General features: G+C 39.7%; 1 protein-coding gene across 4 annotated transcripts in view; it reads right to left on the bottom strand.

The window, feature by feature from the left end:
• The window catches only part of optn (optineurin), a 70,340-nt gene that overhangs the window by 22,878 nt on the left and 33,954 nt on the right, over positions 1 to 13,508 (bottom strand). For all 4 annotated transcript variants that reach the window (XM_041203168.1, XM_041203170.1, XM_041203169.1 and 1 more), the window contains exons 6-10: positions 9,900 to 10,034; positions 9,208 to 9,400; positions 7,555 to 7,670; positions 3,609 to 3,779; positions 2,390 to 2,483 (exon numbers count right to left, since the gene is read on the bottom strand). In XM_041203168.1, coding sequence (XP_041059102.1) covers positions 2,390 to 2,483; positions 3,609 to 3,779; positions 7,555 to 7,670; positions 9,208 to 9,400; positions 9,900 to 10,034 — 709 coding nt within the window. The remainder of the gene's footprint in view (positions 1 to 2,389; positions 2,484 to 3,608; positions 3,780 to 7,554; positions 7,671 to 9,207; positions 9,401 to 9,899; positions 10,035 to 13,508) is intronic.

Below are 13,508 nucleotides of genomic sequence, written 5' to 3'. Positions count from 1 at the left end.
CCAAATGCCCCATTACTACTTCCTTAATAATGGATTCCAATAGTTTCCCAATGACAGACGTTAAAATAACTGGTCTATAGTTTCCTACTTTTTGCCAATCCCCCTTTTTGAATAAGAGCGTTATATTAGCATTTTTCTAATCCACTGGAACCTTTCCAGAATCTGGGGAATTTTAGAATATCATAGCCAATGCATCCACTATCTCCACTGCCACTTCCTTTAAGACCCTGAGATGTAGACCATCAGGTCCTGGGGACTTGTCACCCTTTAACCTCAGTAGTTTGCTCAGTACTTTTTCTCTAGTGATGGTGATTGTTCTAAGTTTCTCCTTCTCTATATCCTCTGCACTACCTGTTACTTTTGGGGTGGTACTAGTGTACTCCACTGTGAAAACAAAGGCAAAATATTGATTAAGCGTCTCTGCCATTTCTGCATTCCCCACTATTAACTCCCCAGTCTCGTCCTCCAAGGGACCAACATTCACTTTAGCTACTCTTTCCTTTTATAAACTTGTAGAAGCTTTTGCTATCAGTTTTTACATTATGCATTAGTTTTCTTTCATAATTTACCTTTGCTCGTTTTATTTTTTTTTAGTAACCTTTTGTAGATCTTTAAAAGTTTCCCAATCTTCCAGCCTGCCACTGACCTTTGCAATTTGGTAGGCCTTAGTTTTGGCCTTAAAGTTATCTTTAACTTCCTTGCTTAGCCACAGATGCTTTTCCCCCCTCTTATCATCTTTCTTCCTCATTGGGATATATTTCTGTCAAGTTGAGTCATATTGGACTCAAAACGTTAACTCTATTTCTTTCTCCACAGATGCTGTCACCTGCTGAGTTTTTCCAGCGCTTTGTTTTTATTTCTGATCTCCAGTATCTGAAGTATTTTGCTTTTATTTTAGTGAGAAAGGATGCAAGGTAGACATTGCCATGGATCTACTCCAGGGTAAGTCAAAACCCCCAGCAGTTGGGAGAGAAAAGTCTTTGTATTGACTGCAAAGAGAAACAAAATCAATGACAATTCAGCAATAATTAGTGGACGATAAATATGATGCATGTGTAACTGTCATATAAGTTCAATTGACAAATGCTCTTCTGAGATGAAGGTAACAGAAATTTTACGAATAGTTTCCTTTGAGGGGGCATACCCTTCTATGAAGGTGCTTACACATTTTCTCCCAGTGCCATCCTTATATCACATGCTATCTTTTTCTGAGAAAATAGGATTGACATTCCACTCCCAGGCTATGGATGTGATTCCTTCCCAAGTTATGCACTTCAATATTCAGGATAGTCAATGATGTTCCTAGCCTGGCAACGGGAAGAAGCATTCAAGACCATCTGGATGGGAGCCCCCTCCACCCACCCACCCTCTAAAATTCTTTCTTTCTGCTCTGTGCTCAGCAGCAAAGCCAAGATCAGCAACTTAGGCAGACTTGGGGAAAACAAAGCTGTACTCCACCATTTTGAGGCATCATGCATGAGTGCTCCCACACGCTGCCTAAAACAGAGTTTCATGCTACACTCATTAACCCACACCTAAACACACTTAAGGCTGACACACTAACTACAAAAAGTGCAAAGTTACTCTGGTCAGAACTGATGAGCATAAATCATATGAAGGAGGAGGGGGGATCTGATTGAAACTTACAGAATACTGAAAAGCCTGGATAAAGTGGACATGGGGAAGATGTTTCCATTAGTAGGAGAGACTAGGATCTGAGGGCACAGCCTCAGAGTAAAGGGAAGACCTTTTAGAACAGAGATGAGGAGAAACTTCTTTAGCCAGAGGTTGGTGATTCTATGGAATTCATTGCCACAGAAGGCTGTGGAGGCCAGGTCATTGAGTGTACTTAAGACCGAGATAGATAGGTTCTTGATTGGTAAGGGGATCAAAGGTTACAGGGCGAAGGTGGCAGAATGGGGTTGAGAAACTTATCAGCCATGAGTGAATGGCGGAGCAGACTTGATGGGCTGAATGGCCTAATTTCTGCTCCTATGTTAAAGAGTAAATCAGACTGAAGACATTTCACCATCACTGTATGCAGCAGCATCCTAACAGGAGAATTAATGAAGGTCATGAGCAACACAAGTTAGTTTCTATGTTCAGTCAACTGGATGATATCAAATAAATCTAAATGTGGTTAGATTTTAGCACTGCTAAGCAATCATGCAGTTGATACTGGAACTTCAATAGTAGACATTTACACTGACAGCATACTCTGGGATGATACATTCATGTCAAGGCTTCAAAATCAATCGTTTACAGCCTATGTACAGTTGAAAATGCCAAATGTTTGAGCGAACAGTTGTGGAAACGGAAAGATAGAAGTGCTGACTTTTTAAAAAGCACTAAAAATTCCAAAGTTACATTTCCCAAATAATGAACATACCTCTTCAACTTTCATTTCTTCCTTAACCCTCATAAGGTCATTGTAATCTTCAAACAAATTATCATAGGCTGCTTGGATCTGTGTGAGCTTTCTTCTGTTTAGATATAATCAAAATAAGGAATTATTAAATGAAGCTTTAAGATAAAAGCAAAATACTGCGGATACTAAAATAAAAACAGAAGATGCTGAAAAAACACAGGTCTGACAGCATCTGTGGAGAGAGAAACAGAGTTAATGTTAGCCTGCTGAGTTTTATCAGCATTTTGTTTTTATTTCAGATTTCCAGCATCCGCAGTATTTTGCTTTTATCTTAAGTGTTTAATTCACTGCTACTTCTCTTCCAGGAATACCTACCTTGAAGTGCTGCTCCACCACCTATCACTGACCTTCTATTCTGCTTTACCTGCTCCACGCCATTAAACAGTATAAATTCCATCACATTTCTACTTATCTTTAGCTCTGAAGACAAGTCATATGGACTCGAAACATTAACTCTGTTTCTCTCTCCGCAGATGCTGTCAGACCTGCTGAGTTTTTCCAGTATTTTCTGTTTTTATATAGTTCTATTTTTACTATTTAAACATTTATTCACAAAAATTTTCAAAGGGAATAAATTTAAAAATAACTTCTATTAGCCTGCTCTCTTACCTCGTTGTTTTCCTTTGATTTCCCACATTTTCTTTCACATGATTCCTTCCCCCAACTATTTAGTTTAAAGCCCTCTCTATCACCCGAATGATATGACTTGTCACGACACTGGCCCCAGCACCGTTTAGCTGAAGCCCATTCCTATGGTGCAGTTTCCACTTTCCCCAGTACTGGTGCCAGTGCCCATGAATTGAAGCCTATTTCTCCCACATCATGAGCCACATATTCATCTCTCTAAACTTATTTACCCTATGCCAATTTGCTCAGGAAGTAATCCAGAGATTATTACCTTTGAGGTTCTGCTTTTTAATTCAGCCCTCTGATGCTTGTAATCCCAAAGCAGAATCTCTTTCCTAGTCCAATCTATGTCAATGGTACCCATGTAGACCATGACAACTGGATCTTCCCCCGCCACTGCAAATTCCTCTCCAACCCAGAGCAAAAACTTCAAAATTATTGGACAATTGCAAGAAAGCATTCCCTCATGATGTTAACCAAGGGTTCAAGATCAGCTAAATTCCTGGTGCAGCTTTGTGAGAAATGTAAACCTACCATTTAAAAAAAAACTTACTTTTCTTCTGTTAATTTCATTTTCTCGTCAGCTAATTTCATCTGGTCAATTTGTTGTTCTGATTGTAAGCTTTCCACTTGCAACTTCAGCTTTTCATTGGAAAACTTGAGTTGCCTTGTCTCCTCCACAACCACCTGGCTGTTAGCCAGCTTTTGTTCCAAATCCAGACCTCTGAAAGAGATCAAGCGGTTAATAATTTTGTTACACTACCGTTAATGCTTTTCCTGTACCAACCACAAAAATTGGTCAAATTGTATTGGAAACAAAAAGGAAACTATGCAAATTCTTAAGCCTAAAAGGGGTTAAATTTTTCACTTTAGATTAAATCTAGGGTTGGGCCAAACTTTTACATTCCTAAAACCAGTTTGACTGATTCTGTCCATCAAAATGTTATGCTGGTATCAGAAGCACATGCATAACTTCTGAAATATTTTGATGTTTAAGACCTTACATCTGGGAGGGCATTTATAGAGTGGAACCATACAAGAGAGAGAACATTCTAAAATGTTACTGTTTTGTCTTAGCTCCAGTAAAATCATTTTTAATACTTAAATTCTAGTTGTTCCCCGTAAGATTCACGTAATATTTTAAAACGTAACAAGAGAACTCTGTTCTCTCAGATCCAACCCTGACTTTGTTATCAAACCTGCCGACAAGGGTGGTGCTGTTGTTGTCTGGCGCACTGACTTCTACCTCACAGAGACTGAGCACCAACTCGCAGACACTTCCTCCTACCTCCCCCTGGACCATGACCACACCACTGAACATCAAGCCATTATTTCCAGGTCTGTCACTGACCTCATCTCTTCTGGAGATCTTCCCTCCATAGCTTCCAAATTTGGTCTCCCTACCTCAGACAGCCCTCCTCCCCAAAATCCACAGACAGAACTGTCCTGGTAGACCGACTGTGTCAGCCTGCTCCTGCCCCAGGGAACTCACTTCTTTCTATCTTGACTCCGTTCTCTCCCCACTTGTCCAGTCTCTTCCCACCTACATCCACGATTCCTCTGATGGCATGTATCATATCAACAATTTCCAGTTCCCTGGCCTCAACCGCCTCCTCTTCACCATGGACGTCCAATCCCTCTACACCTCCATCCCCAACCAGGATGGTCTAAGGGCTCTCTGCTTCTTCCTTGAACAGAGGCCCAAATAATCCCCATCCACCACCACTCCTCCGTCTGGCTGAACTTGTTCTCTCACTGAACAATTTCTCCTTAAACTCACCTCACTTCCTCCAAATAAAAGGTGTGGCTATGGGTACCCGCATGGGCCCCAGTTATGCCCGTCTCTTTATGGGGTATGTGGAACATTCCTTGCTCCACTCCTATACAGGCCCCCACCCACAACTCTTTCTCCGGTGTATCGATGACTGCTTCGTTGCTGCTTCATGCTCTCGTCTGGACCTGGAAAAATTTATTAATTTTGCTTCCAGTTTCCACCCCTCCATCACTTTCACATGGTCCGTCATTGACACTTCCCTTCCTTGACCTCTCTGTCTCAATTTCTGGTGATAGACTGTCCACCAATATTCATTACAAGCCCAACGACTCCCGCAACTACCTCAACTACAACTCCTCACAGCCTGCTTCCTGTAAGGACTGCATTCTATTCTCTTAGTTCCTTTACCTCGATCTCATTTGTTCCAATGATGCCACTTTTCAAAACAATGCTTCTGACAATGTCTTCCTTCACCAAGGTTTCCCACTCACGGTGGTTGACAGGGATCACCCAGGATCCTTAGCACCTTGCAAACCCATGACCACTACCACCTGGAAGGACAAGGGCAGCAGATAGATGGGAACACCACCATCTGGAGGTTCCCCTCCAAGTAACTCACCATCCTGGCTTGGAAATATATTGCCATTCATTCACTGTTGCTGTGTCAAAATCCTGGAACTCCCTTCCGAACAACATTGTGGGTATACCTACACCACATGGACTGCAGTGGTTCAAGAAGGCAGCTCACCACCACCTTCTCAAGGGCAACTGGGGATGGACAATAAAAGCCGGTCCAGTCAGCGATGCCCACATCCCATAAATGAATTAAAAAATACAATGGCATATGGGTTGCCTTCAATGATTCACCAAATGTACAAAAAATTTAATGTTTACTGAATATTACTCTACATGCAGCATTCTCTAACCATGAGCTGACCTGCTTCCAGGCGTCTACAAATGCTGTTGTATAACAATACACTAAGATGTATGTGAAAGGAAGTTGGTTGCAGTCATATGAAGGGTGAGTTACTAGCTAACTTATACTGTAATTTGCCCTTCCTCCTTATTAGAAAAAATACAGAATAAGTATGTTCCATTGAAAAAGAACTATAGGATTTATGGATAAGAAGGTTACAAGCTAATTAATATAGAAAAGAGCCTTTCATGACAATAATAATGCAAAAATAGGAGAATATGAGAAAATAAGAAAAAAGATTAAGAGCAGAGTAAGGAAAGCTATGAGATAAATGAGAAAAAAAATTAAAAAGCATCAAAAGGAACAATATTTTACAAATTCTGCTATTTCCTCAGACAGGATTCCAGAGTGCCTCTTTCACTTGGTTCACTTTAACTGCAGATGCTGCTTGACCTGTTGAGCAGTCTCGAGAATTTATTGTTCAAATTTGACAAGTATGTCAGTTATAGGAGAAATGTGAAGTAAGGTGGGACCCGTCAGGAGAGGTTTAATGATCAAAAATTGGTGGAGGTACTTTGATGAGTGCTTCACATCAGTCTTTAATAATGATGAGGAAATCAGAGCGGAGGTGAATACTGATGCACTGGAGAGAAAAGTCAACGATATTAAGGTGGATAAAAGCAACATTTATAGATACTTTTACGTAGATTGATTTTGTTAGTTTTAGATGTAGTTAGCCTAAAGGAAAACAAACACCAGAGTCTAATATAACCGTTACATTGCAGGAGTCTGACAGAGATGAGGAAGGAAATTGCTGAGGCCGTAGAAGTTTTATTTCATCTACTGAGTGCAGATGTGCCCCAGAAGACTTTAGAATGGCCAACGTAGAATATGATATATAAAAAAATAGGGAGACGCAGCTAATCTAGGTCATTATAGGCCATTCAACATCCGCAGTGGGGAAATTCTGTAGTCTCTAATTAAAAGTAAAACTAATATTTATCTAGATAATGTGGAAGCTAGCATTCAGCACAGATTCCAAAAAGGGATAAACATGATTGCAAAACTTAGAACTCTTTGAGGAGATAGCAGAAAGATGGGGAAAACAAAGTGGACTTGAAGAAAACCTTTGTCAAGGCACCACATGAGAGATTACAGAAGATTAAAGGAATGAGGAATTAAAGGAAGAATAGCAATCCAGATTAAAAATGGTTTTGAATGATATCGATGATGTTGGATGGGGGAAGAAACAGACTGTTTCCAGTAGTTGAGGAGTCTAGAACAAGGACCAAAGATATAAAATTACATGCAAGAGATTTGAAACAGAGAGCAGAGAAGCTTCTTTACATAGACTTGTAAGGCTGAGAGACTCACTTCCAGGATTACTCTGGTATAGGAAGAAACACAGCTGCGCATCTTAGTTCTTTGTCAGCAACTCATGCAGAACTAATACTAGCCCTTTCAATATGATATTTTATGACAAATTGTTGGTTATTCAATGAAGCCAGTGGCAACTTCCCCTCCTTTCCTGGAAGGAAGGATGTTCTCCACTCTTGCAGAATATCAGAGGTTATTAAATCATCACGTACAGAATTAGTGTGTCAATGGCACCCATGAATACCTTTACAAGGCCAAGCAATTGAATTTCAGTTTAAAATGCTGTTAGGATTGTCTGCAGCAGCTCTTCTCGATTCAACTTTACAATCTGAAATATACCTTAAGCATTAAAAACAAAATCTATTTCCTTAAACAAATACAGAGTTTCTCCAGATTCAGTTTACTTATCCATTATCCAAACATATTTCTTACCTCTCATGAAGAGACTTCTTCATGTTTTCAGCTTCATCCAACTTTTTCTGGGCTTCCTGCAAGTCTTTTACTAATGACATCACTTGCGACTTCAATGCTTCAACTTCATTTGGAGACTGCAGATGGATACAAATAGTATTCCATTAATCTGACCGATAATTTTATACAGTAATGGAATTGAATAATGTTCTAGATATTAAATATATTTTATTAACACTTTACTCCAAGGAGCTAATTCTATAATCATTATTAAGTAGGCTATAATGCTGCTTGCCCAGTGCATTATCAATCATAGTTTAGATGACTGACACTGTCATTCAATACCTCTACACTGTTAAATAATAACTTTTAATTCACAGGTGTGAAAACATTAGTAAATATTTTAGCAAATACACCCAATCTTGGCATAATCATCACCCCCAATGGCAGAGAAAGGTTTTCTTTACTTTCTTCGAACAACTGATTATTTTGGTAATGTATTTAATGTACTGTAACTGAGGGAAACAACAGACACAATGCAGACAAGATGACTGGAAAGTGAAATGCTGGATTTACATGCTGGAAAGAGCTAAACAACGGACTAGCACTATATAAAGCCTTATTCAGTGTCTTACATAGCTGCCATTTAAGTTGATGTGGCTAGATCTCAAAGCATAAAATTCAACATGGAGCAATCGCTGAAACAAAATCTGATTTGTATAAACGTTCAATAAGAATTTTTGTTTGACTGAATTTGAAAGTAGGATAAATTCAAACCTAACCCATGGACACAGTATTTCAGAGCTTGGTATATCTGTGCAACATATAACATTGATTGCATTTGAATTCAATTAGATCATTTAATATTTCTTACAGAAAACATTATTTTGGGACACAGTGTATCAGTGATGTGACACATGGGTAAGTGTAGCATGTTTTGGGGGAAATCAATGGGACCTATAGCTTCCAATGCAAGTATCAGCCTTGGCTCAATGGTAGCACTCTTGGCTCTGAGCCAGACTTGTGTGGGTTCAAGTCCCACTTTAGAGAATTTAACATATAATCTAGACTGGCATTTCACTGCTATATTGAGGGAGTGCTACACTGTTGCAGGTTCTGACTTTCAGAAGGGATGTTAAACCAAGGCACAGCCTGCCCTCTCAGGTGGACGTAAAAGATCACACGGTACTACTGAAATAAGAGCAGAGTTCTCCTGACGTCCTGTGCAACATTAACCCTTCAAACAACAGTTAACCAGATTAGCTGGTTACATATTTCCTTTCAGTTTGTGGGAGTTTGCTGTGTGCAAATTGGCTACCACCTTTCCTGTATTACACTACACTACAGTAATACACTATCTTCTGCAAGGTGCTTTGGGATGTCCTGAAGTCATGAAAGGTACTAAAGGAGCTGTGTAATCGCAAGTCTTTCTTTCCACCATTGCAACTTCCTCAGTTCATGTCCGAGTCTGTTGGAGACTAATTATACAGATTGATAATCAACAACTTCATTCTCATTTCATGCAACTACCAGGGTGGTAGATGTTAGACCGTGGTCTTTTCTCATCAAGCAGTTCCTATGTTTCTAAAACAAACAAATAACTCTGCATCATAGCAAACATGGAACCGTTTTCGGGTTTACAAACTTCAGCAACAAATGTCATAAGGCACTTACCTGCTTGTTCAGATTACTCAATCCTTCTACTGGAGCAGCTGTTTCAGTATTCTGTTGTTCTACATTGACAATAGTCATTGGAGTCTCTGATGTCAATTCCTGTGTCATATTGGACGAAGGCTGCTCTGCTACATTCTTCTCAGTCTGTGTTGCAACCTCAGTTGTTTCACTAGCTTTCTCGAGCTCTGAAATCCTGAAAAATATTGTCAAGTTATGTGACTAGTTACCACAAAGAAGCATAATGAAAGCTCCTCCCAAATGATAAAAGAATGTAAATGATATTTTTCTTTTTCAAAGTACAAGACCAAGTATTATAATTATAGCTGGATTTACCAAAAAAGTGGATAAAGGTTCCCAACTTTTAACTCTTTAGTGCCCTTCAGGTTCTGTTAGAATTAAACTCCAATTTATCAAGTGACCAATAATAAATGGCATGATCTTTTCCTAGATCACCCTGTATATCAATTGTCATACAAAATGCAACTTCAGTTTTCACAATTGTACCATCAATCAAGCTGTTAGAAGGTTGAATCAAATTGAAGAATAAACTTAATTTTGGGCAATTCAGCCAATGCGGTCCATTCTGTATCCACAATTCACAAAAGTACTTACTAGATGAAACTCTGAATTAAAATGCTAAGTACTTAAGGGTTTTTAACAGAGGCATCTACACAGCCCTCAAAACCCTTTACCTCTGCTTTGAAGATTGAAGCTCATGTTCAAGCTTTTCCAAATTCAGAGTCTTGTCCCTCAGCACATGAAGGAGTTGACTGACTGTTAACTCTTCAGACATCAGACGTTTCCCAGTATCATCATGTACTTTTGACCTGTTTTTCAAATGATTGATTGAAGTACAATTTAAATACACAGTGTTAATTATTTCATTCTTGAAAACTGTCCTTTAGCAGATCAAATATAATTATGAATTTCATTTATGGATTTTTCCAAGGAGGACAAATTTCAATTAAGTACAACTTCTGAAAAGATAAAGTTTCATGGCATTTGTCAGAAGTCTTGAAACTAATCTTGCAGAACAGCAAGATATCAAATTATTCAATCATAACTAACAAAATTCCAGAGGTGACGGTTTCATGATCCTAGAAGCCTAAAAACAAGTTTGCTCAGTCTATATCTTCACCTATATTTTACTTTCAAAGCTACCTGCTATAATCGCTTCTGCCGGGACTCTTCCACACATACATTAATTTTTTCTTATTCCCCATAATATTCCACCTTATGGACATCAATTTTTTTTTAAGATGTTCGTGCTTCCAGTCACTGTCTTCCAAAGTAAATAGCTAATATGATCAGCTCTAGCTCTATCCATGTTAATACATAGCTTCATTTCTCCGTCTATTTCACTTAATCTGAAGTCAACTTCTGCATAAATTTTCATCTATCACTGTAAAACCCCAAAATACTAGAACAGAAAAAACATAAATACAGCAATTATTGAAGGGTGATGATTGAAACTTGAATATTGTACAAGTTGTGTTATGCAAAATTCAGTCATTATCACAAGATGGTCATGAATTGTGGTGTGCTGTCAACAGCAGATTCATTCAATAAAATGTCCATTCTATTTATTTCAGCCAAGTTCAATAGGGATGTCTAGGCAGTTGTCAGCAATTGCCCCAGCAACAAGATTCCATGGTGTGATGCGGTTAGTGATGTCTGCATTTCTGTCAGTGTGCTGGATCCACTCACAAGGGCTCCTTCCTTGAACAGCAACACCCTCCAGTGCAACATCAATAATTTCTACATGGTGAGCAATCAAAATATCAGGATTCCTTCACAAGCACCGAGAATGGTTTCCAAACTCATGGTGCTGGCAAAGAACTTGCACTTAAAGGAGGTTCTTGTTTCAGAATCAGCTGTCCCTATGTGGAATTCCACTTATGGCGTTAGTTAACATCAAAAACAGCTGGCAATGGATTCCACTTTAAGCTCACCCTATGAAGAATAGATTTTGTGGACTGCAGTACATCCAATGACAACAGCACATTATCGTTGGGAATATCAATCACTTTGAAGTGAAAACATTTCTTGTGCTGTTTCAAAGCATAAATCATAAACATCCACTGTCTGAATCATTAGGGGTGTCACGCAAACAAAAAGCAGGTCAAATCCAATCCAGCCAATGACCACCCCATCAGTCTACTCTCTATCATCAGTAAAGAAATGGAAGGGGTCATCAACAATATTATCAAGCGGCACTTACTTAGCAATATCCTACTCAGTGATGCTCTGTTTGGATTCCACCAGGGTCACTCAGCTCCTGATCTCATTACACCCTTGGTTCAAACATGGACAAAAGGGCTGAACTCCAATGGTGAGGTGAGTGAGACTGCTCTTGACATCAGCATTTGACTGAGCGCAGCATCAAGGAGCCCTAGGAAAACTGGAGTCATTGGGAACCAAAGGGAAAACTCACCGCTGGTTAGTCATATCAGCACAAAGGAAGATGGTTGTGGTTGTTGGAGGTCAGTCATTTCAGTTCCACGACTACAGGAGCTCCTCAGGGTAGTGTCCTCAGCCCAACCATCTTCAGCTGCTTCGTCAATGACCTTCCTTCCATCATAAAGTCAGAAGTGGGGATGTTTGCACAATGTTCAGCACAATTCGTGACTCCTCAGATACTGAAGCAGTCCATGTCCAAATACAGCAACATGCGGACAATATCTAGACTTGGGCTGACAAGTAACAAGTAACATTCGCGCCATACTAGTGTCCAACAAGAGAGAATCTAACCATCACCCCTTGACATTCAATGGCATTACCATCACTGAAACCCCCACTATCAACATCCTGGGGGTTATCATTGACCAGAAACTGAACTGGACTAGCCATATAAATAATTTGGCTACAAGAGCAAGTCAGAGGCTCGGAATCCTGTGGCGAGTAACTCACCTCCTGACTCCTGAAAGCCTGTCCATCATCTACAAGACATAAGTCAGGAGTGTGATGGAATACTCTCCACTTGCCTGGATGTGTGCAGTTCCAATAACACTTATGAAGCTTGACACCATCCAGAGCAAAGCAGCCCGCTTGATTGGCACCCCATCCACAAACATTCACTCCTTCCACCACCGATGCACAGTGGCAGCAGTATGCGCCATCTACAAGATGCACTGTAAGAACTCATCAAGGCTCCTTGGACAGCACCTCCCAAACACATGACCATTACCATCTAGAACGACAAGGGTAGCAGACACATGGGAACACCACGATCTGGAAGTTCCATCCAAGTCACTCACCATCCTGACTTGGAAATGTATCGCCATTCTTTCGCTGTTGCTGGGTCAAAATCCTGGAACTCCCTCCCTAACAACATTGTGGGTATGCCTACACCACATGGATTGCAGACTTTCTCAAGGGCAATTAGGGATGAATTAAAAAAAGGTTTGGTAGGACATTTCTAAAAATCCATTGCATTTAAATGCAGGCACTTTGTGAGCCCATGAAGCTTCACAATCTTCCTTGTGATGCCATACTTTGGGCAAAGTAACACAGCCACTCCTCAAAAGGTGCAGCTTTACAAAGGCTATCAGTTTCATCAGCATTAGAGATGTCTTTGGCTTTATGGAGGTAAAATTTCAGTTGGCAAGATTTTCTGCAGGGATATCATTTGTATCTCCTCATTTCTTAAGGGATATGGGGATGGTGGCGACAGGTGGAGTTGAAGTAGATAATCAGCCACAATCTTACTGAATGACAAAGCAGGCTCAAAGAACCAAATGGTTTACTCCCGCTCCTATTTCGTATGCCTTGACCTGCACTTAATTGTATGTTTATTTTTGAAGCAGGTGACCTATAATGCAAAAACAGTGTAAGTTCTATATTTGATGGTGAATTAATTTGCTTTTCACAGCAAGACCAGGCTTTTTGGTTGCTCTAATTTCCTTGTATCAGTTCAGCAAAGATGATTCAATATTAGAGTAAGTTGGAGGCAATATTTTCTTTCTCGGTTGCAATTTCTTTTTGCTGATGAGCAGCAGTTCTCCCATTTTTCAGGTAGGTAGAGAAGGATGTTCAATTTCTGTGCCTTTACTTCATTTCTGCAGGGTGTTCTTCCATATATTCTATAATCTTGAGATTTTTCTCCTAATGATTAGTGTGTGTCTTGTACTTCTGACAAGCCATTCTCAGACCACTCTCAACTGGCTCTCTGCCTCCATTTAACCATACACTCTGCGCATATGATGTTGATCATGGTATTGCAATTAAATTAAGGGTGTATTTTACCAATTTGAGGTAGCAATTTGAATCTAAAGAAAGCAGCACATAATGAACAACAAAAT

The sequence above is a fragment of the Carcharodon carcharias genome, chromosome 13, assembly GCF_017639515.1.
Source record: "Carcharodon carcharias isolate sCarCar2 chromosome 13, sCarCar2.pri, whole genome shotgun sequence".
NCBI classification, from domain to species: domain Eukaryota; kingdom Metazoa; phylum Chordata; class Chondrichthyes; order Lamniformes; family Lamnidae; genus Carcharodon; species Carcharodon carcharias.
This window is presented reverse-complemented; position numbering and strand designations above follow the sequence as displayed.